Source organism: Pan paniscus, chromosome 5, assembly GCF_029289425.2.
Source record: "Pan paniscus chromosome 5, NHGRI_mPanPan1-v2.0_pri, whole genome shotgun sequence".
Taxonomy (NCBI): domain Eukaryota; kingdom Metazoa; phylum Chordata; class Mammalia; order Primates; family Hominidae; genus Pan; species Pan paniscus.
Window position 1 is genome coordinate 185,746,373 of NC_073254.2, and position 25,695 is coordinate 185,772,067.

Below are 25,695 nucleotides of genomic sequence, written 5' to 3' on the forward strand. Positions count from 1 at the left end.
GAAGACAGTCCCTAATATGGTTTGGCTCTGTGTCCCCACCCACATCTCATCTTGAATTGTAGCTCCCATAATTCCCACGTGTTGCAGGAGTGACCTGGTGGGAGATAACTGAATCTTGGGGCCAGTTTCCCTAGTACTGTTCTCGTGGTAGTGACTATGTCTTACAAGATGTGATGGTTTTATAAGGGATTTCTGCTTTCGCTTCTCTTTCATTCTCTCTTGCCGCCGCCATGTAAAAAGTGCCTTTCACCTTCTGCTATGATTGTGAGGCCTCCCCAGACATGTGAAACTGTGAGTCCATTAAGCCTCTTTTTCTTCCCAGTCTCAGGTATGTCTTTATCAGCAGTGTGAAAACGAATTAATACAGTCCCCAAGACTTCTCCCTGATATGCACACTCTGCATGATCTCCGGCACTGTGAGGATGTATTTTACTTCCACAATAGGACATGTTATGCTACAGGTTGGTCCTAAAATAGGAAGATTATCCAACTGGGCCTGGCCTAACCAAATGAGTCCTTTAAGAGCAGATATTTTTTTTCTGTTGGTGGCAGAGTTCATGATTCAAAGCACAAGAAAGATTTGAAGACTCATTGCTGGCTTGAAGATGGAGAGCCATATGCTAAGAAATGTAGCCAACACCTAGGAGCTAACGAGACCTCAAGCTCACAGCCAGTAAGAAAAAGGGGACCTTCAGTCCTACAACTACAAGAAACTAAATTCTGCCAATGGCAAGAATCAGTTTGGGAGTGGAGCTTTCCCCAGAGCCTCCAGAAGAGAACTAAGTAACGCCAACACATTTATTTCAGTCTTGCGATATTCTGAGCAAATAAAATAGTTACACAGGGTCTACAGAACTGTGAGCCAATAAACGGGTGTTGGTTTAAGTCACTAAATTTGTGGTAATTTGTTATGAGACAACAGAAAACTAATAAACCTTTACTTTTCTAAAGTAAATTCTAAAAATTGAATTACTTTTATTATTAATCCAGTTAAGTAAAAAGAAACGTATTCTCCAAACTATGTCACCCTTAACCAGTTAAGCAAAAACTGTAACTGCTGACAGTTGTCAAGTTGTAAACAATACTTTGTTTAGTGTAAGCACAAGCCCAGGGGAGAACGTCTATGCTTTTGTAAATCTCATGTTGAATTGTGGCCCCAAGTGTTAGAGGTGGGGGCTGGTGAGAGGTGACTGGATTATGGGGGTGGTGTCTAATCGTTTAGCACCATCCCCCTGGTGCTGTCTCGTGATAGAGTTCTCATGAGATCTGGTTGTTTAAAAGTGTGTAGCATGGGCTGGGCACAGTGGCTCATACCTGTAATCCCAGCACTTTGGGAGGCTGAGGCAGGCAGATCACGAGGTCAGGAGATCGAGACCATCCTGGCTAACACAGTGAAACCCTGTCTCTACTAAAAATACAAAAAATTAGCCAGGCGTGGTGGCAGGCACCTGTAGTCCCAGCTACTTGGGAGGCTGAGGCAGAAGAACTGCTCGAACCCAGGAGGCGGAGGTTGCAGTTAGCCAAGATCATGCCACTGCACTCCAGGCTGGGTGACAAGGCAAGACTCCAACTCAAAAAAAAAAAAAAGTGTGCAGCAGTAAGTACCTCCTTTGCTCTTTCTCCTGCTGCCATGTGAAGACACGTTTGCTTCCCCTTTGCCTTCCACCATGATTGTAAATTTCCTGAGGCTGACCAGCCATGCTTCCTATGCAGCCTCCAGAATTGAGTCAATTAAACCTCTTCTTCACAAATTACCCAGTCTCAGGTAGTTCTTTACAGCAGTGTGGGAACAGACTAACACAATAAGCATACAGTTCAATGCAAAACTGAACTGTAAAATCATGTAAGCCAAAAGAATCACAAATACACCATGATAAAAGGGAAATAATAACAAAAATATAACATTTGTTGCTGTTGCTGTAAAAGGGTTGCACTACATTTTTTTCTGGCCTAACAAATTAATGTGTTTTGAGTGTTTTAAGATGTAAGTCTTAATTGTAAACTGAAATAACCAATAACCAGTTATTGGTCCTAAAATAGGAAGATTATCTAACTGGGCCTGGCCTAACCAAATGAGTCCTTTAAGAGCAGATAGTTTTCTCCCGTTGGTGCCAGAAGTTCATGATTGAAAGCACAAGAAAGATTTGAAGACTCATTGCTGGCTTGAAAATGAAGACATGAATACATCAGATTTTTTAAAAATCTAAAGAACTACAGAGCTATCAAATTTTAGCATTATTATTTTTAATAGTTGCCAAATTGTAACCATTATTTATCAAATTCTGGTAGAGAAATAAGAGAAAGTTTTTTTAAATCATTAAATTTGAATTTCAGAAAATAAATACTGGCCAGGTGTGATAGCTCATACCTATAATCCCAATACTTAAGGAGGCCGAGGCAGGAGGATCACTTCAGCACAGGAGTTCAAGACCCATCTGTGCAACACAGCAAGAAATGAAAGCATCTTCCTTGGGAGCAGAACTAAATGACTAGACCAGCATGACCATCATTAGTTTACTAGGTATACTATATCTATGTATTATTTTAATAATTAAGACAATTACAATGTTAAGATAGTTCAAAAGATATAAACCAAATTTATATTTAAAGGTTATAATTCATATTATGTATAAAATAGAATATAGCCTGTTATTAAATCTATATACCTGAAGAAAAGTAATGAATTAGACTTAAGTAGACACAAAAGGTCTCAATTTTCCAACTATTTTACATGAAAACAAAGACACTAGTATTAGCTCTTCTCAAGATAATTTTCAGATAAATATTATTTAAACTACAACTTAAGACAAAGATGAAAAAATCTAGAGAATATCAAAAGAAAGTCCTAACCATTAAAAACAGCAACTAACAATTCTTCAAGACATGTTTGATATTTTTTTTGTTTAGCATCTACATTCCCTAGTCCTACCACTTTCTTCTCAACTATGCCACAATCTGAGTCACAATTCTGTTTTCCAAGTTTCCATGACACTGCACTGCTCCACTACTGCCCTGTACTGACCATGTTATAGTAGGTTAGCAGGGAGATGGTTCTCTTATCTACTAGGCCTAAAGATCCTTGAGGAACAGGAGAATTGTCACAGTCAGAGCCCACCTGGCCTGGCACGTAGTAAAGTTTAAATCATAAGTTCTCAGCTGGGAGAATCTTTAGTCCCCCAAGAGACATCTGGCAATGTCTGCTGACATTATGGGTTTTGGTTGTCATAAGAGGAAGGGGGTACCAGTGACATCTAGTGACATCCAGTGCGTAGAAGCCAGCGAGGTTGCCTAACATCCTATGGTGCACAGGAAAGCCTCCTGACAGCAAAGAATTATCCACAGAAAGCATCAATGGTGCTCACGCTGAGAAATCCTGTTTTCAACAAGTGTTTGCTCAAATAATGTGGACTTTATGAAGACAACAAAACTGCATAAAATACTGCAATCAGAATAATTTCAGTACTTATTATAAAAGTATGGCATATAAGTTAAATATCCCACAACTGAATACAGGAAAAAAAAGAAGAGGGGAGGGGGAGGGGCAGGGGAGAGGCAAGGGAGGGGGGAAAAAGAAAAAAAGAAAGAGAGGAAGGGAGAGAGGGAGGGAGGAATGAAGGAAGGAAGGAAGGAAGGAAGGAAGGAAAGAAGGAAGGAAGGAAGGATTTAGTAATGAGATCAAGAAGTTACTATGCTATTGCATTGCAGATAAATAAACTTAAGCAATTTGCTTCTAATTCCCAATTATACGGAAACCACGGGCACAAGAAAGTATTGATGTTTAGCACTGACAAAGAAAACTAAGTATAGACATCATTTCTTCGTACTGCCCCTCACAGCTGAATGTTTCTTGAGTGATGCAGCCTTTCTCACCTATTTATCTAACATATAAAATAAAAATTATACCTCTAACTCATGGCTTTCATGAGAATTAAACATAATATATGCAAAAGACATAAACCATGGCTCAAAAATGGTAGATACAGCTGGGTGCAGTGGCTCACATCTGTAATCCCAGCACTTTGGGAGGCTGAGGCAGGCCCAATCACTTGAGGTCAGAAGTTTACGACCAGACTGGCCAACATAGTGAAACCCTGTCTCTACTAAAAATACAAAAATTAGCCAGACATGGTGGTGTGTACCTGTGATCCCAGCTACTTGGGAGGCTGGGGCACAAGAATTGCTTGAACCCAGGAGGCGGAGGCTGCAGTTAGCTGAGATCGTGCCACTGCACTCCAGTCTGGGCGACAGAGGGAGACTGTCTCAAAAAAAAAAAAAAAAAAAAAAGGTAGCTATAATGATGATACAAATGAAAACATACATGTACCTACAGATATAAACACAAACCCACCCTCCTCAGTCAGTCACCCCCTCCACCCTCTCCCACTGATCATAGTATTCAAAGAGAATAAACTATTATTTGTGATTTCAACAAAAGAATTAAGTTAATAAAAGAATGCTGAGCCACAAAACCCTTGGCTGGAATTTCTCTTCCCCTAAAATCCTCAATTCAAATACATATCCTTTAAAATAAATATTTAGAGTCAAGATTATTAACTGGTGGATTTCCAAGGACAGGTTTCCTGAGGAGTCCAACACTGTTCCTCAAAGCAGAGCTGTTTAGAGAGCCAAGAAACATGAGAGCTGGTGCTTGCTCCTTATTAAGAAAAGATTGGGGGTTGAAGGTAGAGAGGCACCCAAGGCTCTCTAGTCCTGCTGCCCATCCTTAAGCCTACACAAATGCAAGAGGGAGAACAAGGACTGATAAGACCCGTTTTGACAATCTTGGTTAGACAACAACGAAATGTTGTTGAAAACATCTTCTTAATACAGAGATTACTAAGAAATGGTTGTTTTCAATCTTGCATTAAGCCAATTCAAACTTAATAAATGAAAATATCAACTATGGCCACCTGCCCCTGTATATTCTAAGACTACAGGACATAGTTATAGCTACTGTAGACATGTTACTTCCTTGTCTAGTCAAGCACCCCAGTGAAGAATTCCCATAGCACATTTTATACTTCTGTTTGTTTACATTTTAAACAATGCCTCTCCCATTTTCTGAGAGTAAATTTCTATATTAGTTAATGCTTCTATATAAGTAACTGACTTGGAGCTTGTCTGGCACCGAATACATCTTACTTTAAACATTTTATTTTCTGCTTACAAAATAGAAATAACAATAGGATGAATCAAGGTTTCTTCCTGAAAGTGAGAAGTTAACTAACTATTCCTCTCCAATATTCTTAACTAAAGAAGTGGAGCAAGAGAGTAAGTATAAATAGCTAGAATTGTGCTTATAATAAAAATCTGCCCAAAATGTGTCAAAAACTCTTCTGACATTACCACTGTAGTGTCAAAAGGGGAATATATAGCATGGCATACATTGAGAAGTTAGGAATTCCCTTAACAAAATGAAATTGATAACAATATTGTAGGAGAAACATACAAAAATGTATACTAAGGTCTTGCAAGACTACAGATAAGATCTACCAATAAGAATAATTTTATTGAATCAACCCAAATTCCAGATTGTAAAAATCAATATGTATAGAAATTCTGAGAATACTTTATCTGTGTAATTTCATTACTCAATGACACATACAAAATTATTATAGCTAAGAACCAATATGGAATATGATGCCAAAGTCTTAGAAAAAGAAGAAAATCTGGAAATCACTAAATACTTCATTTTATAAATGAGGAACCCAAGGCCAAGCAATGAGTCCAAAAAAGCTAGAGAGTAAACAAGATGCCCCACCTCTTACTGTAACATCATTTCTCCAAAAGAATTCTAAGTCTTTATTTTTCCATTAAAAAAAAATTCTGGCCAGCCACAGTGGCTCAGGCCTGTAATCTCAGAATTTTGGAAGGCTGAGGTGGGCAGATCACGAAGTCAGGGGTTCGAGATCAGCCTGATCAACATAGTGAAACTCCGTCTCTACTAAAAATACAAAAATTAGCCAGGTGTGGTGCCACGTACCTGTAAACCCAGCTACTCAGGAGGCTGAGGCAGGAGAATCGCCTAAATCCGGGAGGCAGAGGTTGCAGTGAACCGAGATCATGCCACTGCACTCCAGCCTGGGCGACAGAGTGAAACTATGTCTAAAAAAAAAAAAAAAAAAATTCCTCCTGGCCCGTCTTAAGTCCATTTGTGGCTTTCAAACGGAATGCTGAGTCCCATACTGTTACTGATGATCAAGACATGTCTTGAATCTAATGCTACAATACACTGATAGGTTAGTATAAACTCTCTGGTACAAAAGATTGCACAGAGGAAATATTTTGGACAGAACTAAAGATGTTTCTTAAATAATGAAATGTTTGCACCTCTTGAATCTATGGAATGCTTGTGTGGGAGGATTATAGTAATTCTCACTGCAATATATTCAAGCTTTAGAGAATAAGTAGAAATCAACTCAGGTCACTTTCGAAAAGCATCTAGAATAACCAAAAAAAAAAAAAAAATGACAATGCAGAGAGTTCAAAGGGCCTACCCTTCCACAAAAACACCAAAAACCAAGTTAAACCTGTCAAAATCAACTTTGTTAGAACTCCAGAAAACAGTCCAATGTTTCCAGCACCCAGGCAAATACTGAATCCAGAAAACAGGCAACTTAAAAAACAGTAGAAGACCTTTGCAGCATTTAAATCTCCCTTTGCCCCACTCCAACTCCCTGGTTCAGCAGCAGTCTTGAAGATGGCAGTCCACATTCCTGGCATGGGAACTTGGTCTCTAATTTCAGAGGGAACAGAGCAGATCTTGTTCTCAAAGAGTCTTGTTTTCTATTTTGATCTATCTGACATTAGGTATATGACTTTGCTTCACCTAACTCAGAAGTCTCTCAGGAAGAAAGGTGGCTACATGGAAAGAGATCCCGATAACACTTCTGAGAGCAAAAGACTGCAGCTGAAGCTAACAACAAACATACTGAAACACTGGAAAGAAAAACTCGGGAGAGATATTCTTTTAGGGGAAGTAAGGCATTGAAAGCTCTGGCATATACCAGAGAATTCAGAAAGCCACACGCATGCCCAGGGAAGGATACATGCTCAAGAAAGACCTGAGAAAATACTAAACATCTGGCTGATGTTTAGCCTCAGTGAGACAGCAGGAAGTGGAGGCTAAGGCAGAGCTGTGAAAAGCTTAGCTAAGCACTGAAGGACTTCCCCAGCCCAGAGCCAATATGCAGAGATGGACAGATTATTTTACCTTTTATTTTTATTCCTTCCTTTTACAACTCTAAATATCCAATAAAATCTCTATCAACACACCAACTAAACAAATTTAAAATAACAGAGTTCAGATACCACACAGAACAAAGAATGCAATTAAGTAGTTTACAAAACAGTCAATAAAAACAATTAGAAAAAGTCACTAAACAACTAAACAACTACAACCCACGGTAAGAAACAAAAACAATAAAGAGGAGGAAAATTTGTTTTACAGAGCTATAATATTCAAAATGTCAAGTTTGCAACAGAAATCTATGAAGCATGCAAAGAAGATGGTATAGGCAATTCACCCACACACACAAAATGAACAGAAAGTGTCCTGGAAGAAGCACATATGGACATACTAAAGACTTCAATCAGTTGTCTTAAATATACTAAATAGAGTTAAAGGAAACCATGGACAAAGAGTTAAAGGAAACCAAGAGATTATTGTCTCAAAAACTGGGAATATCAATAAAGATACAGAAATTATAAAAGTAACCAAACAAATTCTGGTGCTGAACAGAACAATAATTGATCTAAAAACCTCACTAGATAGTTTCAGCAGCAGATATGAGCAGGCAGAGGACTCACTTCAGCATTTCTTTTGAGACAGGTCTACTGGTGACAAATCCTTCACCTTTAATCTTGAAGGTAAGTACACTGAAACTATCCAAATGGATGAGCAGAAAGTAAATACTGTGAATCTATACAGATGGACAAGCAGAAAGAAAAAAAGAAGGAAGAAAAATAAACAGGGTCTAAAAGAACTATTGCATATAAATTATAAGTTTCCATAGAAGATCCAATTTAGATACTAAGACAAAAACAGGTAATAGGTTGAAATTGAGAGGATGACAAAAGATATTCCAGACATATAATGACTAAAAAAGAGCTACATGTCTTAGCTAATGCAAAAGAACTGTGGGATACCATCAAGCATATGCATAACAGGAATTCCTAGAAGGACAGGAAAAAGAGAAAAGGGTAGAGAGATTATTGGAAAAAAATAATGGCCAAAGAGTGCTAACTTTGATAAAGGACATTAATCTATACATCCTAGAAGCTTGATGAGCTCCAAGGAGGATAAATGCAAAGAGATCACCAACAAAACATGTTATAATCAAACTGCTGAAATACAAGGACAAAAACAGAACCTTGAAGGCAGCAAGAGAGAAGCAACTCACCACATAAGAGGGAGCCTCAGTGAAATTACAATTAACAGCTGGTTTCTCAGAAGAAATTATGCAGGCCAAAGGCAACAAAATGACATATTTAAAGTGTTCAAAGCAAACATAAATGCCAACCAAGAATTCTATATACGACAAAACTACCCTTTAAAATATAGGTAGAAATTAAGAAATTTGCAGATAAACAAACAGTGAGGGAGTTTGTCACCAATTGGCCTGTCCTACAAGAAATGCTAAAGTGAGTCCTTCATGTAGAAAAGGAGCATAGTAACTCAAAGCAATATTAAGAAATAAAGAACACTGATAAAAAAAAAAAACAACTACACAGGCAGATACAAAAGCCAGTATTACTGTATTTTGTTTGTAACTGTTTTTATCCCTATGTGATTTACAAACAAAATGCATAAAACAAAAATCATAAGTCTCTGTTACTGAGCAAAGATGTAAAAATGTAATTTATCCACAAAATAAAAGAGGAGGAACAAAGTTGTATAGAAACAAAGTTTCTGTATATAGATGTTCCTTCACTTATAATGGGGTTACATGCCAATAAAAACATTGGCAGTTGAAAATATCATAAATTGGAAGTATGTTTTCAATTTATAAAATGTTCAATTTACAGTGGGTTTATCCAAACATAGGCCCATCATAAGTCAAGAAGCATTCTGAATGTGTATCACTTTTGCACTGCTATAAAGAATAAACATAATCAGTAAAACCACTGTGACTCAGAGACTATTTGTACTATTAATGCTAAGTCAATATTAATTCAAAATAATTTCTTGAAAGTTTAATGGGTCAATTGTAATTTCCAGAGTAATCATTTTAAAAAACCTAAAAGGAAATGAGAAACTAACAAAAACAATATGCTCAAACACACACACACACACACACACACACACACTCACAAAAGAAGGCATACAGAGGAAATGAAGAACAAAAAGACATAAACATTTAAAACAAAACAAAATGGCAGGGGTAACTCCATACTTACTGATTATTTCAAATGTAAATAGATTAAAATCTCCAATTAAAGAACAAAAAGTTGGCAGAATGGATTTTTTAAAAATAACTCAACTATATGTTGTCTATAAAAGATGCAATTTAGATACAAAGACAAAAAATAGGTAATAGGCTGAAAGTGAGAGGATGGGAAAGATATTCCATTCATAAAGTAGCCAAAAGAGAGCTACAAGTCTTAGCTAATGCAATAAGACAAGAATAGAGAACTAAAGGTTTACAGTTTGGGAAGGAAGACATAAAACTGTTCACAGATGACATGATTGTCTATATAGAAAAATTTTTTTAAAAATCAACAAAAGCTTCTTGGAACTAATAAGTGATTATACGAGATTTTCAGAATATGAGTTAAAACACAAAAATCAGTATCTTTCCTATATTCCAGGAATGAACAAGTAGATTTTGAAATTAAAGGCACAATATCATTTGCACTAGCACTCAAAAAATGAAATACTTGGGTATAAATCTAACAAAATAGATACAAACTCTATATGAGAAAAGCTACAAAATTCTGATGAAAAAAACTCAAACAACTAAATAAGTGGATACATATTCCATGTTAATGGATAGGAAGACTCAATACTGTCAAGATGTCAGTTCTACACTCAGTGCAATCAAAATAGAAATCCCAGGAAGTTATTTTGTGGTTACTGGAAAACTGATTAAAGTTTATATTGAGAGACAAAAGTCTCACAATAGCCAGCACAATATTGTAAGAGAACAACAAAGTTCGAGGACTGACAATGCCCGACTTCAAGACATACAATAAAGCTACAATAATCAAAACAGTGTGGTTATTAGGGAAATAATGGATACATGGATCAATGGAATAAAACAGAGAGCCTATAAACAGACCCAAATAAATATATAAAACTGATCTTTGACAAAGGAGCAAATGCAATACAGTAGAGAAAAAATAATCTTTTCAACAAATAGTGCAGGAACAGCCGGACAGCCTCATGATAGAAAATGAATATAGACACACACCTCAAACCAGTCGCAGAAATTAAATAAAAATGGATCATAGACTTAAATGTAAAACACAAAATGATAAAACCCCTAGAAAATAACATAGGAGAAAATATAGATGACCCTGGGCATGTCATTTACTTTTTAGAAGCAACACAAAGACAAGATCCATGAAAGAAAGAATTGATAAGTTGCACTTCAGTAAAATTAAGATTTTCTGCTCTGCAAAAGAAACTGTCAAGAGAATAAAAAGACAAGCCACAGATTGGGAGAAAATATGTGCAAAACACATATCAGATAAAGACAACCCAGAATAGACAAAGAACTCTAAAGCTCATTAATAAGAAAACAAACAACCTGATTATTAAAAGAAGTCCAAAACATTAACACATACGTCATCAAAAAAGACATACAGATGAGCAAATGAAAAGATGCTCTACATTATATATCATGAGGGAAATGCAAATTCAAATAACAGTGAGATACCATTACATACCTATTTAAATGGCCAAAATCCAGAACACTGACAACACCAAATGCCAGCAAGAATGTGGAACAACAGGATCTCATTCACTGTTTGTGCGAACGTGAAATGGTACTCTGGAAGACAGTTCGGCATCTCTGGCAAAGGTAACAGTGTGGGTCAATGTCTGGAAATGAACGCCAGAAAACATAGGACAGGAAATCTCCAAGTAACTCAATTACACTGCGGAACATGATACCAAGGAGAAGATTCTGGAGATAAAGGTGTAGATAGAGCAAAGCCAGGACAAATCACAAAGTGCCTGATAAGTCATGAGTTGCTCTGTTCTAAAGGCAACCAACAGCTGCTAAAGGGCTTTGCTTAGGCATGACAGTGACATGATCATAATCATATTTTTAAAAAGCAAACTCAACTCTAGTAAGTGAAATATGAAAAAATGAGCAAGTCCAAATCCCAATCCTTACTGTCATACACTATTAGTAAGAGTCTATATCAATACAATCACATTGAAAAATTGTTTGGCAGCAATCTACCGAAAAATCTGAACACAGGCATATTCTATGACCCAGAAATTACACCCTTAAAAGTGCACACTTAAGTCCATCAAAAGCCATATATATTATTACAATATTCAAGAAAGCACTATTTATGATAGCCAAAACATGGAAACTACCAAATATCCGTCAACATTAGAACAGATAAATCACTTAGTATATTCACACAATGGAATATCATACAATAATGAGAACAAACTATTCAGAACTGCATGGAATAATATGAGTGAAGTACACAAACCTAATGTTGAACAAAAGAAACCAGACACAAAAGATAAATACTGCATGAGTCTATTTATTTAAAGTTGGAAAAATGTCACTATCTGTAAGAAGTCAGAAAAGTGTTACCTTAAGGGGTTAGCAACTGGAAGGGGACACAAGAGGGGCCTTCAGTATTATCTCTATTTTTCAGTCAAGGAAGCTAAGATTCACAGGTAAAATTACTTACAACTAGTAAGTTGTGGAAATGGCATTCAAATCTATGCCTGATTTTTAAAAATACATAGCCATGGGCTAAAAATGACCTAGAGAAACTGTCAAAGTGTTCTTCAACTAATGTTTATTGTCCTATGCCTTTATGCACACTGACTCCACTGCTAATAGTGCCTTTTCTTCACTGATAACTTCCCTGTAAACACCTGCTTATTACTTCTACTATGAAACCCATTCCCAGTCTCTCCCCATATACTTAACAGGCTCAGTAACCAGGTATTTTGTCTCTCTCAATACTTTTTTTAAAAAAATATATAATTTATCGAGTACTTATTAGGTACCAGGCATTTTATTGGTCTTTTCCCAATAAGGATAACAGGGTTCGAAGATATAAATAATCCAAGGTCACGTGTCTAAAATGTATTAAAACTAGAATCGAAATCAAAACTTTCTGAATGCAAATCTAAAGCTCTATTATATTATGTGTCCATCTTTCACCTTATCTTATTGCTGATAATCTATTTATCTGCTTTGACCTCAAGATTCTTATTTCTTTGGAAGCCAAGAGTCTCTACTTACCTTTGTAACATCTGCCCTAAGCCAAGTGCCCAGCACACAATAGGTACGCAACAAGGCTTTTTTTTTTTTTTTTTTTTTTTTTTGAGACGGAGTCTCACTCTGTCGCCCAGGCTGGAGTGCAGTGGCACAATCTCGGCTCACTGCAAGCTCCGCCTCCCGGGTTCACGCCATTCTCCTGCCTCAGCCTCCCGAGTAGCTGGGACTACAAGTGCCCACCACCACGCCTGGCTAATTTTTTGTATTTTTAGTAGAGACGGGGTTTCACCGTGTTAGCCAGGATGGTCTCGATCTGCTGACCTCATGATCCGCCCGCCTCGGCCTCCCAAAGTGCTGGGATTACAGGCGTGAGCCACCGCGTCCGGCCAGCATTTTTTTAAAGAACTAAGTATAGTATACCACCCCTCCTTATCCACGGTTTCACTTTCTGCAGTTTCAGTTAATCACACAGTCAACCACAGCCAAAAATATTAAATGGAAAATTTCAGAAGTAAACAACTCATAATTTTAAATTGTGCACTGCTGTGAGTAGCATGATAAAATCTCACATGGTACAGCTCAGTCCCAACGAGGACATGAATTCTCCCTTTGTCCAGCGTCTCCATGCTGCAGACACTTCCCATCCCTCAGTCACTTTGTAGCCATCTTGCTTATCAGATCAACTGTCATGGTATCCCAGTGTCTGTGTTCAAATCACCCTTATTTTACTTAATAACAACCCAAAAGTGCAAGAATAGTGATGCTGGCAATTCAGATACGCCACAGAGAAGCCATAAAGTAGTTCCTTTAAGTTAAAGGGCGCAAGTTCTTGATTTAATAAGGAAAGAAAAAACAAAGGTATGCTGAGCTTGCTAAGATCTGCTGTAAGAATAAATCTATCCAAGAAATTGTGAAGAAGGAAAGAGAAATTTATGCTAGTTTTGCTGTTGAAAATGTTATTGGTGAGAAAATTAAAAAGACACTATTCTGGAAAATCACAAAGTTTATACAGCTACGCTTGTTCAACAGAATAGCCATTAGTGACAAGTAGCTACTGGAGACTTGAAAAGTTGCTACTCTGAAGTGGGATGTGCTGTGAGTGTAAAGTACATACTGGATTTCATAGACAACAGTACAAATGTAAGAATGTAAAATATTTCATCAAATAATTCTTTAATAATCAGAAGCTAAAATTCTAATATTCTGGAATAAATTAAGTCCATTTTATTATTAAGTTAATTTCACTTACTTTTTTAAAGTGGCTACTAGAATACTTTAACTTATGTGTGTCATCTTTACTTCACGTTATATTTCTGTTGAACAGCATTGTTGTAGGGGCCTTTTTTTCTCCTTACTCAAGGACATAATCTAAATTGTCCCTAATTGAGACTATTAAAAGAACAGTGGAAACAGCCCATGTAACTGCCATCATTTGTCCTCGGTTCCACATGAAGAAATGAATTTATTATTCTTTCTTCTTTTGCACAAGTGTTGTAAGACTGTGTCAATATTCAAAGAACATATTCCAACCTTTCCAATGTGCTTAAAAATTAACCTTGATATCACCATTGTTTAAGTGACTGCTGTGGGTCTGAATGTTTGTCTTCCCAAAATTCTTATGTTCAAATTTGTAGTATAATATAATTATCTCTGTTTACCTTCACAGCCTGTGACAGTCTTCCCTCCGTTCAAACTGCTTGTTTCATGTCTCTTTATAGGAAATGTTCCTCTTGTCTTGTTAAACTCATACCCTCCTCTTAAATCTACTTCAAAAATTTGTTTTTTAACCAAGGAAGAATGCTTCACAGGAAATGTTACTCCCTACTCTCATTCCGGTTTACTGTTCCCTGTGTAGGCACTATCAATAAATGTTGAAGGAAATGCAGAACTGCATAAAGCTGCATAAACCCACATATATTCTTTGCTGTTAAGAGAAAAAGAAAAAAATTGAAAGTGCCAAAAGTGTTTGTTTTCTGGAGAGGAAAAAATTAAGCAGGAAAAACTTTCCAATGTAAACTACGCAAAAATTACCTGTTTTAACCAACGGAGAGCCAAGAAAAGTTAGGACACAAACTACAATGCACATTCTTCTCTGTTATGGACTAAATTGTGTTCCTCCAAAATTCATGTGTTGAAGTCCTAACCCCCAGTACCTCAGAATGTGACTGACTCTGTGTGGAGAAGGGACCTTTAAGAAGATGATTAAGTAAAATGAGGCCCATAGGGTGAGTCCTTAATCCAATATGACTAGTACCCTAATGGCAGCCCTAGCAAACTAATGCTCTCCTTTCTGAAAAAAAGTATACTTAAAATTGTTTAAAAGGCAGAATGAATCTTTTAATAACTGGACAAATATTGTGTCAAAAATAATAAGCATACAAAAACAAAAACCATCAATCTGATCTGATATCTAAAACAAGCAAATGTAGCATTACCATGTTCCCAATGCTTAAATTTAGCTCAAGCCACTAGGAGAAACAATTATAATAAATGGACAGTCCTTGAGTAAGAATTAATACCAGGCCGACAGTGATATTTTCACATATACTTTCAAAACATACACACTTGAATTTTACAATTTACATGATTTTGCTTTGTTAATATCAAGAAAACAGCGTATTTCTTTTAAGCTGTACATTTTCAAAATCAAAACCAATCTTCTCAAACACTACTTAATTTTAAAAGAGGAAATAACTCGATTTTCTTTAATGATAAGTTGGCATCTCAACACAAAAGGGTCTGCCAGAAAATCAATGCTATATAAGACATACATCACTTTCTTAAGCATTGATATAAAGTCTTTCTCTGGTCTTTGAAGTAGAAACTACGTCTTAATCATCTTATCCTCAGTGCTAGTAATTACAGTCAATTATTATTAGTAGCATTATGTTCTATAAAGTCCAAACACTGAATCAGCAAATACTTGACCAATGCTTGCTCCTATTGGAAATACAAGGTTAGGTTCCTACAAGCCTTTGGTGACATTTTCATCAACCAATCAATACATAACCCTACTCTGTACATGCACATGTCCACAAATGACAGTGAAAACACTATGAGGATTGGGGTTACAAATCAATTTTAGTGAGTAAGCAAATGAGCAAATACAAAATTCAAAAATAATGAGAATCAACTATCCTTTCACACACTAAGCACTAAACAAATGTTTCAGAATCACATGAACAGATGGATAAAACCATTATCTTACTGAAGTGCTTTCATTACTTCTAGTAATTTCATTATTTTGATCCCATCTACGACACTTATATGACACTGAATCCACCAGCTGTTTGCTAGCAGAACAGCAACCTGAGTCTTTGGGAACCACATCTGTCCTCTGCCTTGCTTACCTTGCAAAAAATTGATTTCATTATTTATTTTACTACATCTTTGCTGATAAATATGAAAATACTGGAGAAGCAAACACCATGAAATTCTGTTGGGAAACCTAGGAATTCAAGTCCTGCCAATAGACTGGAACAAGAAATTACACACCACTTAGGCATCATCAATGAGATACTCTAAACATTCCTATGCTTTAGAGTCAGTATCACTGCTATGGAAAATGTTATCTGAGTAGTCAGTATCACCGCTATGGATAATGTTATCTGAGTGAGACAGGCGAGAGTTCCTAAGACAGTTCTCTTCACATTTTGTTCTTGAAGAGATAGTTCTCTCATTTGTGACCTTAGCCACTTTCACACATTGTGATACCCTTTGGAAGCATTACACTTCACCTCTTAGGCAAACTGAGTTTGCTTTTAAAAAGAAATCCCCATTCTTAAGTGTTTAGTACCAGTTGACCTGCCTGTATTTATTTTCTCATAATCCACAGTCACGCTACACTGTTTGAAGCTGTGCTGCAAATACTTCAAAAGTTTCTATTCACTTGCTCACACTATAGCTGTTCCACTTCAGATCATTCATTACACAGCCCCCAACTTGCTATGCTGCTGTCAAACATCTTGTCCCTCCACTCTAACAGCTGCTAATTCTTTCTTAACATTTAGGAGCCAAATTGTCCCTAGTGACTAAGAAATGCTATGAGTAGAAACACAGGCATCTAAGCTGTGCACCCTACTAACATGAACTTACTGCACAGAGCAGTGAAGCACAGAAGAATTGTGTCCGCTTATCTTCACATCAGAGAAAGATTTAAATATGGCACTTCCGCTTTCTTGAAAGTTTCATGTATGTAACCTATTACCTCTAAAACTCTGATTTCCTTCCCTAATACTTAATCCTTTCATGAGAGCAAGTTTAGTGCTTGAAGAAACATGGAATTATTATTCTGGTCTCTACAGCAGCACTTAATTTAAAACATAAAATTCTAATAATCGAAGACGACTACCAAGGTACTCTTAGCTCTACCATTTACAGAATTACTGAAATATGTCACTTAACATTTCTATGCCTCAATTTCCTCATTTGGAAAATGGAGATAATAATAATCTCTACACTTCATATATGAAAGTTGCTTTAAAAAACTCAGAAAATATCAGCTCTTATTACCACCTAAGTATAAAAAAATTAGTTTATACCTAGTCAACAAAACATTCATCAAAAGATACAATATGACATTGTTATAAAGTGGTTTCTGTAAAATACCTTAATTCAAAAATGTCATTTTAACAATTCAGTGGCATTTCTAAATTCCTAAAACTCTTTTGCTTCCTTGGTGACAAAAATGTAAACATTAAATAGTCACTCGGCTGGGTGCCGTGGCTCACTCCTATAATCCCAGCACTTTGGGAAGCCAAGGCTGGAGTCCTGTTTGAGCCTTAGGAGTTTGAGACCAGCCTGAGCAACATGGTGAAACCCCGGAGGCTGAGGTGGGAGGATCACCTGAGCTCAGGGAGGTTGAAGCTGCAGTGAGCCATGATCGTGCCACTGCACTCCAGCGTGGGCGACAGAATGAGACCCTGTCTCAAACAAACAAACAAAAAAGCAGTCATCCTCAGCTTTACTTCCAGTATGTCTCACCATTCTGTAGAGTGCTAATTGTAATCCACAATTCTCACTGCCAACTTTGTTCAACTAGCGTTCATGTTAAAATTTCAAGTTTAGATGACAATGCAAAACTTGCTATATTTCACTAATCTGAGCTAATCTCATAATTAATGACTAAAAGTTTTATATATAATATGCTAGGCTATTTAGATTTTCAGGTCTTTCATCCTGATATAGGCACCTTGGTCTGCCCTTTTCAACAAGGCAGCCATAAAATTACAGGTTTGTAATTATCTTCATTCTTTAGGACTTCATAAGGAGCCATTAAAATAGTTAAACGACATTTTATAGAATAATGTACTGCACAGACTTTTCACTATGATGACAATTTGGCCGTAGAGCATGCTCTGATGTCTGGGTTTTTTTTTTTTTTTTATCAGTAGAGAGTGTGTTTGGCCTATGCATTAGTAGATTACTACTAGTCTTGAACAGTTCCATCTCATGAATCTAACATTTTTTATATTTCAGTATAAATGCCAATAAGTAATTGAGATAAACAGCTTGCCAGGCATTAAATGTTACTGAAATGACCTACATTTAGCTTTCCCCCTCCTCATAGATGTACTAAGACAGGGTTCATTGTCCAAATACTGGTGACAGAGTTTAAGAGCTTATATGAGACATATTGAACTATGCCTTTCATCAAATTTGCCACACTCACTTTTTCATCAAAAAATGACAAATTCAAAGCCTTATAAGTGGCAACAAACTGATCATAAAACATTATGTATAATAAGTTGAATGTATTTTGGCTAGCAAACATTATTTCTGCCAAACAATTCAGAAATAATACCAAACCATTTAAACAGACAGGAATCTGGCCTACAGTCAAGAAAAGCAATAAAAAAAAAAAATACCTCAATAGCTGCTTTTTCAAACAAAGAGTCTTTTCCCCTGCTCTGGCACAAAATTTGGGAAAAGAGCCAAGGTGCTACTTCTCGGCCCTCTGACATCAGGGGAAGACTGTGTGCGTCAGCCGGCCCAGTAGGGACCCCTGGCTTATGACAATGCACCATGTGCTTCTTATCTTATCAGCTTATAGTGCCTGGCACTTCAGCCATTACTGTGTGAACCCTGGAGGAAGGAAGGTGTTTGTAATTGTGAGAGTGTAGGTTAAAGTTAGGAGCGAAGCACGTTTTAGCAACTTATTAACAAAACAAACTGTTCAACATACGGCATTAATAATAATAAAAGCCCCTGCCTTCAAACTCAAACTTAAGAGAAAGTGAGTTTTTTAAAGGGGTGTTCTAGCTGTATATGAGAACCACTTCCACTCCTACTTATGCAAATCAATGTCAAAGTTGTAGTTCCAGAACAGTGACTCCATTACATTCTTTAATAAAAAAAAAAAGCAATTTGTTAGAAAATGTACGTGTGCCTCTTATATTAGCTCTACTAAAAATGGTGCTTGGGGATTGGGAACAGGTTAACTGCTTTCAAATGTTGACCAATATTTGCACCTCTAACCAACGCAGGGGACAGAGTTCCACCCACTCAGGTGAGTGGAGCTCAGTCACACCACTGGAGCCAGGATTGAGGGATTCAAAGAGAATTTGCTAAAGACAGAAACTGTCTCATAAAAACTATTTCACCTCAAAATTAATTTTCAAAAAACCTATCCTTGACTTAAAAATCATTTTAAAACAACTTTAAAATATTCAGAGAAACGTCACACTTGCTACTTGAAAACTAATCTTGTCGATGTAATCAACACGTACATTCTGAATAACAAAAATAAGAGTTTTACTTACTAGTCTCGGCTCAGACTGTACATTAAAAAGCTCTTTGTTAAAACTGAGAGTGCATTTATACCATGATTTACAACTATCTCAAACTAATACACCTCATAAACTGTCATACTGGTTATACAGCTAATAAAACAATAGATTTCTGATATTACATTATAACTGTTTATTATTCCCTCAAGCTTACCTGTTAAAACAAGATATGATTCATTTGCTCCCTGCTACTCCTCTTTGTGGGTTACAGGTCATGCCATTATAAACCATGAATAAGTAGAAAAATTATTTACTCCCTCCTGTGACAAAATTCCCCTCTCTGATGACACCATCCTATCCTTACACCTCATTCTTCCTTTCACTACTTTTGAGTCAGGTATTTGCCGTCAACTGTACACTGTGGTCACTGTTCATCTAGTTTCTCTCCCATTTGAATTAACTTTGCCTCACCTCACTATTGAGTTTAAAGACCATTGCCGATTACTGCAATAACACCTCAGCAAGCACCACAGAATTCTTTGCTTAGTCCCACCCCACACTAGGTAAACCCAATCATTTGAGTTTTGTGACCTGCATTTCTAACTGGTTAGAGAAAAATGCAGTCATGTCAATTCTTTTCTGCCTCTTAGATGGCTCCCTATACTGATCCCACAGCAGCCAGACCAAGACTGTTCCATTACTACTAAGCATCCGGACACAGCATGATCACCCTGACACGTGACCTAGCCTTTTGTTACTCAGAGGATCCTTTATTTTTCCTCTTCAATGTTTCTCTGAACCTCTACCCACTTTCTAGCTTCTCTCCTAACTCAGCTGGCTCTCTTTTTTGGTTCTTGATTCCTTCTTTTCCTTGCTCACTCAGTTATTTCCCCTTTATGTCTCATGTCTTCAAACTCTCCTTGCCCCTTTTAATGTAAAGATTTCTAAGACACTAACACTTCCACCAATCCTGAAACATGATCAACAACAACAAAACATCCTTCACACCTGGTAAACCATCACACCTTCTATTTTTCTTTCACCATCAGAGTCAAAAGAGTAGTCCAGTGCTTATTTTAATGTCCTTAATTCTAATTCATGCGTTAATAATCACCCAATGATTTCATTCCCCATAACTGCACTAAAATCATTTTTTGGTTAAACCAACTTTCCAAATTGCTAAATATCATTATCTCAGTCTTCATCTCCCTTGGTCTCAGTAGTATCAGATATTGTTACTGGAGACTGGATATCATTTTTTGGTTAAAATCATTTTTTGGTTAAACCAACTTTCCAAATTGCTAAATATCATTATCTCAGTCTTCATCTCCCTTGGTCTCAGTAGTATCAGATATTGTTAACTAATCCCTTAGTTTCTTGGAAATTTCTCCTACATAACATGGTAAAGCAGGTCATTTAGCCAATAATAAGTTTGTCTAAAGCAAATATGTAACCACCCTATGAAAAATAAAGGGAAAAATCACCCAACTAGAACATCACAGAAATCCTCAAAAGCCATTAAAACTAACCCATCCAGTATGAAACACTGTAAACTTTTCGGTGCAATGAAACCCTGTCAATGATACTGTAGGGGGCTTGACTGAAGGTTGGCACCAAAAAGAGTCAAGGTGTGAACAAAACAAAGTTTTCATCAATTGATAATTTTAATGAATTGGCAGATCAAAACAGAGCTATAGAGTACTAGTTTGCTTCCTGTCTATCTGAATGTCCCTTCTAAATTTCTTTTGCTGGCTTAGTGTCCTCTACTCACCTGTTAAATGTTGGGATTTCCTCTCTTCTATCCTCATTCTACATTCTTTTCCTTCAAAGTCTTCTCTACCCCCATCTCTTCAACTGTAACATCTCTGTGGATGACTTCTATATCTATACCATTAGCTTCTAAACAAAAACAAAACAAAAAAATCAAATAACTAACAGATAATTCTCAGCATGGCTACACCTTAACCTACTTGAATCTTCTCCCTCTTCTCCTCCTTCACCTCCCTCTTTCATATCCCATCTCTTTAAGTGAAATCATCCTCCTCTTAATCATCTAAACTAAATATCCCAGTCATCCTCCAATCCACCCTCTTCTTCAATCCCTAAACGCAAATCACTGATTTCTGTCAACAGCACCTTCACAGTGTTTCTGCCTCCTTTAAACCTTCTTCATTCCCACTGCTATTGCCTTTGTTCAGACAGTTAGCCATCATTTTCCCCTCTCAGGGAAGGTCACCATCTCCAGCTCAGAATAAATCCCAATTTGCTACATCAGTCATGGTAATGCTCTCCTTCCCTGAAAGTCATTAGTTTAGCTCTCACACAGAAAAGTCCACTCTTCTTCCAATGTGCATACCAGGCCTACAGCCAAAGAGCTGATCTTGCCACCATCAAAACAAAGTCCATTAGCAAAGTGGGAAGGGTAAAGAAGCAGATCCGAAGGGTGTAAGTAACTGAATCCATCAATCCTGGAGTTGCCCTTCCTCAAAGGCTCATGTTTTATGATGCCAGTTTTCCCTATTGTTTAAGTAATCTGAAGCAGGTTTCTCTTACTTGCAGCCAAAAGGTGCTCTAACTGAACAGCCCCATGCCCGTGTACAGCCTTCTCCCTCAACTTGCCTTTCTGGTTTCAGGTCTCCTGATCAATCTTTCTTCACCTACTCTACTCTCAGAAGTACTCTCCTGGGGGACGCGGAGCGATCCTTGGGCCCAAAAGTCCGTGACCAGCCCATGCCCGGCTGGCATTTCAAGACCTTCCAGGGCAGCACGCAACACTCCATGCTCAAGAAACTCTGGGAAATCTTCTAGGGCTTCAGCACAGCAGGAAGCTGGGACCACGAAGCTACTGAATGGGCTGTAAAGGCCCCACAGCCCCAAGGGCACAGGCGACCCCCATCTCTGGGTGCCAAGCCAAGGAGCTGCCAATGGGCTTTACACCCATGGTTCTGGAGTCCACCTGAGGCACGTGTTCACCCCAGGTCCCCTCACTCTTGGAGCTCCCCACACGTGGGCCCCCTGCTATGAGTCCCTGCCTCCCAGCCACCATCCACTTCAAGACTGGACTAGAGCAGCCCTCACGCAATCAGCAGCTACAGCGAAGGTGGCACAGGACGGGTGGGCACAGGCACTTCTGATGACATCATGCCCACCCTAGAAACGCCGCCCGCCCGCTTCCGGCCTGGGCTTCCTAGGACGGGCGGGAAACTTCGTACAGCTGGGGAGGGCCCAAGACCCGAGTCCGGCAGCTAGAGGACACAATAGAAAATACACAAAACAAGAGAAACCCAGGAAACTCTCTAAACATGGGCCCTGCCACTCCTTGCACCAGGTCACCTCTGTGCCACCTCCACAGGCGTCTGCTCACCCTGACTAGGGACAGGAACCAGGAGCGCCCGCTGTGTGAGCCACGACCTTGAGCTCAGTACAAGCAGGAAGTTCCTGCTTCATTCAATCCGGACTGACTTCAGGTAAATACAGGGGTCCCAATTGTGGGCCGAATCGTCCAGATGCTCAGGGCGGCCAGCCTCAGCCTAAGGGAAGCCCAGCATCTCTTTTAGTTCAACAGACAGCAGCTTTTCTTCTTCTTTGGATGGCTGCACTGTCAAGAGTTCTGTTTGAATTGTTTTTTTCCCCCATGACAAATTAAGTCAAGATTTTGTAAAGGGAAACTTCTTACTCCTCCCCATGGTCCCTACCCTCCCTGCAAGAATCCAGAAGTATTGTTGACTGTTACAGATTCCCTTTTGTAAATGCTACAATGCAATGAAACAACATGGTAGGGGCAAAGTCCAATTTAACCAAAAGAACAACAGTCTGTTTCAGATTTTTATTTAAAAAATTTGATTAGTTCCTCACTGTTCCAGAATAAAGATGAAAAACAGAGTATGGAAGCACCTCCACCATCTGGCCCCAAACAACCTTCATCTCCCGCTACTCTCCCCATTCCTATGGTCCTCAAGACTTCCATAAAACCCACACCTACACCTTAACTCTTTCCTACTAAATGCATTTACCCTTTTTGGCCGCCAAACTCTTTTTCTGTTTTTTTCTTACATGGCATAATATAAAGGCAGTCTCTCCAATTTATTTCTACCCATTTCTGCCTTAGTGTCCCAACTGCCCAAAAGTCAATCATGCATCTATTGCGCCTCTGCTAAGTAATGGTAAAATGAAGCCACTGCTGCTCCCCTTAAGGGAAGACCGACCACAAACAGCTACACATCAGTGGGATAAGAAGTGTCCTAACTGTACATGAGGTCAATAGGAAAAAGAAGAAAAGCAACAGACTAAGTGAGATACTAAGGTCAGAGAAGCTTCTCACAGACAAATGGACACCCACATTTAGCCTTGTAATCCACGAACAGACAAGACGGAAAGAGCATCTCAGACAGAAGGAACAGCACATACCCTCCCAAGAAGGCATGAAGGATCTATCTTTTAGGGAAGTCAAAAATTATATATGATGAAAGGCATGTGGAAGAAGTGAAGGATAGCTGCTCAGAGTAAGCAAAGGCAGTTTAAGGATACTGTATGCCATGCTAAGGACTTCAGAATTTTATTTGTAGGTAGATGGAAACATGCAAGATTTAACCTTGAGAATGATATAAGCAGATGTGGATTTTAGAATGCTCTTTACTCCCATAGAAAGAATTGATTGAAGCCAGGAATGCCCATTAGTCAGTCCCACTGCAGCAGTGCAGTTGAGAAACAGTAGCAAAATAAAACTGATAATTAAATGGCAGACTGACAAGACTAGATGACCAGTTACATGCACAAGATTAGGGAGAATGACTGGGATGATACAAGTCCTCCCTGACTCTTCATTGTCTCTCACACCTCACATCCATACCATTAAGCAGTCCTGTTGTTGCAAACTTCAAAATTCATCCAAAACCTAATCATGTTTCGCCTTCCCAACAGTCAACACCATCAATTCCAGCCACTATCATCCTTCACCTGGCTACTCCAATAGCTTTCTAACTGGTTAACCTGCATGCATCTATAGTCTGGTCTCAATATAGCACCCTGTCAAAACATAAACTAGATCATGTTGCTGCTCTACTAAAAACCCTCCAACATCCCCTCACCTCACACAGCGAAGGCCAAAGTCCTTACATGGCCTATTCCTCATGACGTCTCTGACCTTGCACAAACTAGGCATACATCCACATCCTGGCCTTTTCCCTGGCTTGTGCCTCTGCCTGGAATACTGTTCTTTCCTCAGGTGTCTACATCACACCTCCTGCAAGCTATTGTTCAAAATGTCACCGTCTCAAATAAGAGCTACATGGTATTTAATATTGTTGTCTCCCAGCCCCTACTAGCCCAACTCCTGACCCTCCTCACTCTGTTCTGCATCATTTTTCCTGTGGCACTCTAAACTTCCAAATATCCTACATAATTTACTTTTATTTGCTGTCCATTTATTTTACTAGAATATATGAATTCACAAGGACAGGGCTCTTCCATTTTGTTCACTGATATATCACAAGCAGTTAGAACAGCGCCTGGTCAATAGTAGGTGCTCAATACATATTTAAATTAATGAATGTTTGAATAAATGAACCCAATACTTGGGGTCAGGAGAGAGTCATGAGGAGGAATGGGTCGGGTATGTCTTCTAGAAATGAAACCTGAGCTGAGCCTTAATGAGAAGAAATTCAGTGAGCAACTAAGTGGTCTGGAATTTCCAGAGATGACAGCATGAGAAGGTAGTGATGCAAGAAGGGCATGGGACTACAAACAGTTTGATGTTGCCAGAGCTTAAATAAGAGAAAAAGAGGTAGAAATGAGGCTGGTTTTTGTCAATTAGTGAAAGGTCCTGATTATATTCCAGCTCAAGTAAGTTTACTGTGAGTTTCTGAAACATCGATGAGCCTTTAGTGAGGACAATTAGTTTTAAGGAAAAAGTAATGTGCATATATAGGGTAATGGTGATGTAGTTGAGAGATATTTTAAAAACATAACCAGCAGGACTTATTTAATGGACTGAATGTGGAGAGAGTGGTGAATGAGAATAAAGATAAGTACCACCTTTCAAACTCACATATATATGGTGTAATGAGAAAGAAGATGGTAAGTGTCCTACCCAATGAGAAGACAAAGACGATAGTAAGTCTCCTACCCAAAGAGAAAGAAGATGGTAAGTCTCCTACCCAATGAGAAAGAAGATGGTAAGTCTCCTACCCAACGAGAAAGAAGATGGTAAGTCTCCTACCCAATGAGAAGAGAAAGAAGATGGTAAGTCTCCTACCCGATGAGAAAGAAGATGGTAAGTCTCCAACCCAATGAGAAAGAAGATGGTAAGTCTCCTACCCAATGAGAAAGAAGATGGTAAGTTCAATTTTTGACTTGTTAAATTATATAATTTTTAGCACATTGTTAGAAAAATTGGTGATAAAAATAAATATTAATTTCCTTTTTAGATCCATTATGGTGACACCATGGAGAAAATAAGAGGTAAGAAAACCTGTCAACAGTTTCAATTCTAACTTTACCACTGATAAAAATATTCAGGTGTTAATTTAAATCTTTCCTTTCCAAAAGAA

At 38.0% G+C, this 25,695-nt stretch overlaps 1 protein-coding gene across 9 annotated transcripts in view; it reads right to left on the reverse strand.

The window, feature by feature from the left end:
• PDE10A (phosphodiesterase 10A) overlaps positions 1-25,695 on the reverse strand; it is a 666,160-nt gene that overhangs the window by 231,532 nt on the left and 408,933 nt on the right. For 3 of the 9 annotated variants that reach the window (XM_063605533.1, XM_034963226.3, XM_055114309.2), the window contains exon 2: positions 20,919-21,046. The exons of 5 other annotated variants lie outside the window; for them this stretch is intronic. In XM_063605533.1, the coding sequence (XP_063461603.1) occupies positions 20,919-20,955 (37 nt within the window). In that variant the 5' untranslated portion in view covers positions 20,956-21,046. Of the gene's footprint in view, positions 1-20,918; positions 23,985-25,695 lie in introns of those variants that run through there. One more of the 9 variants, XM_055114310.2, reaches the window with a different exon arrangement.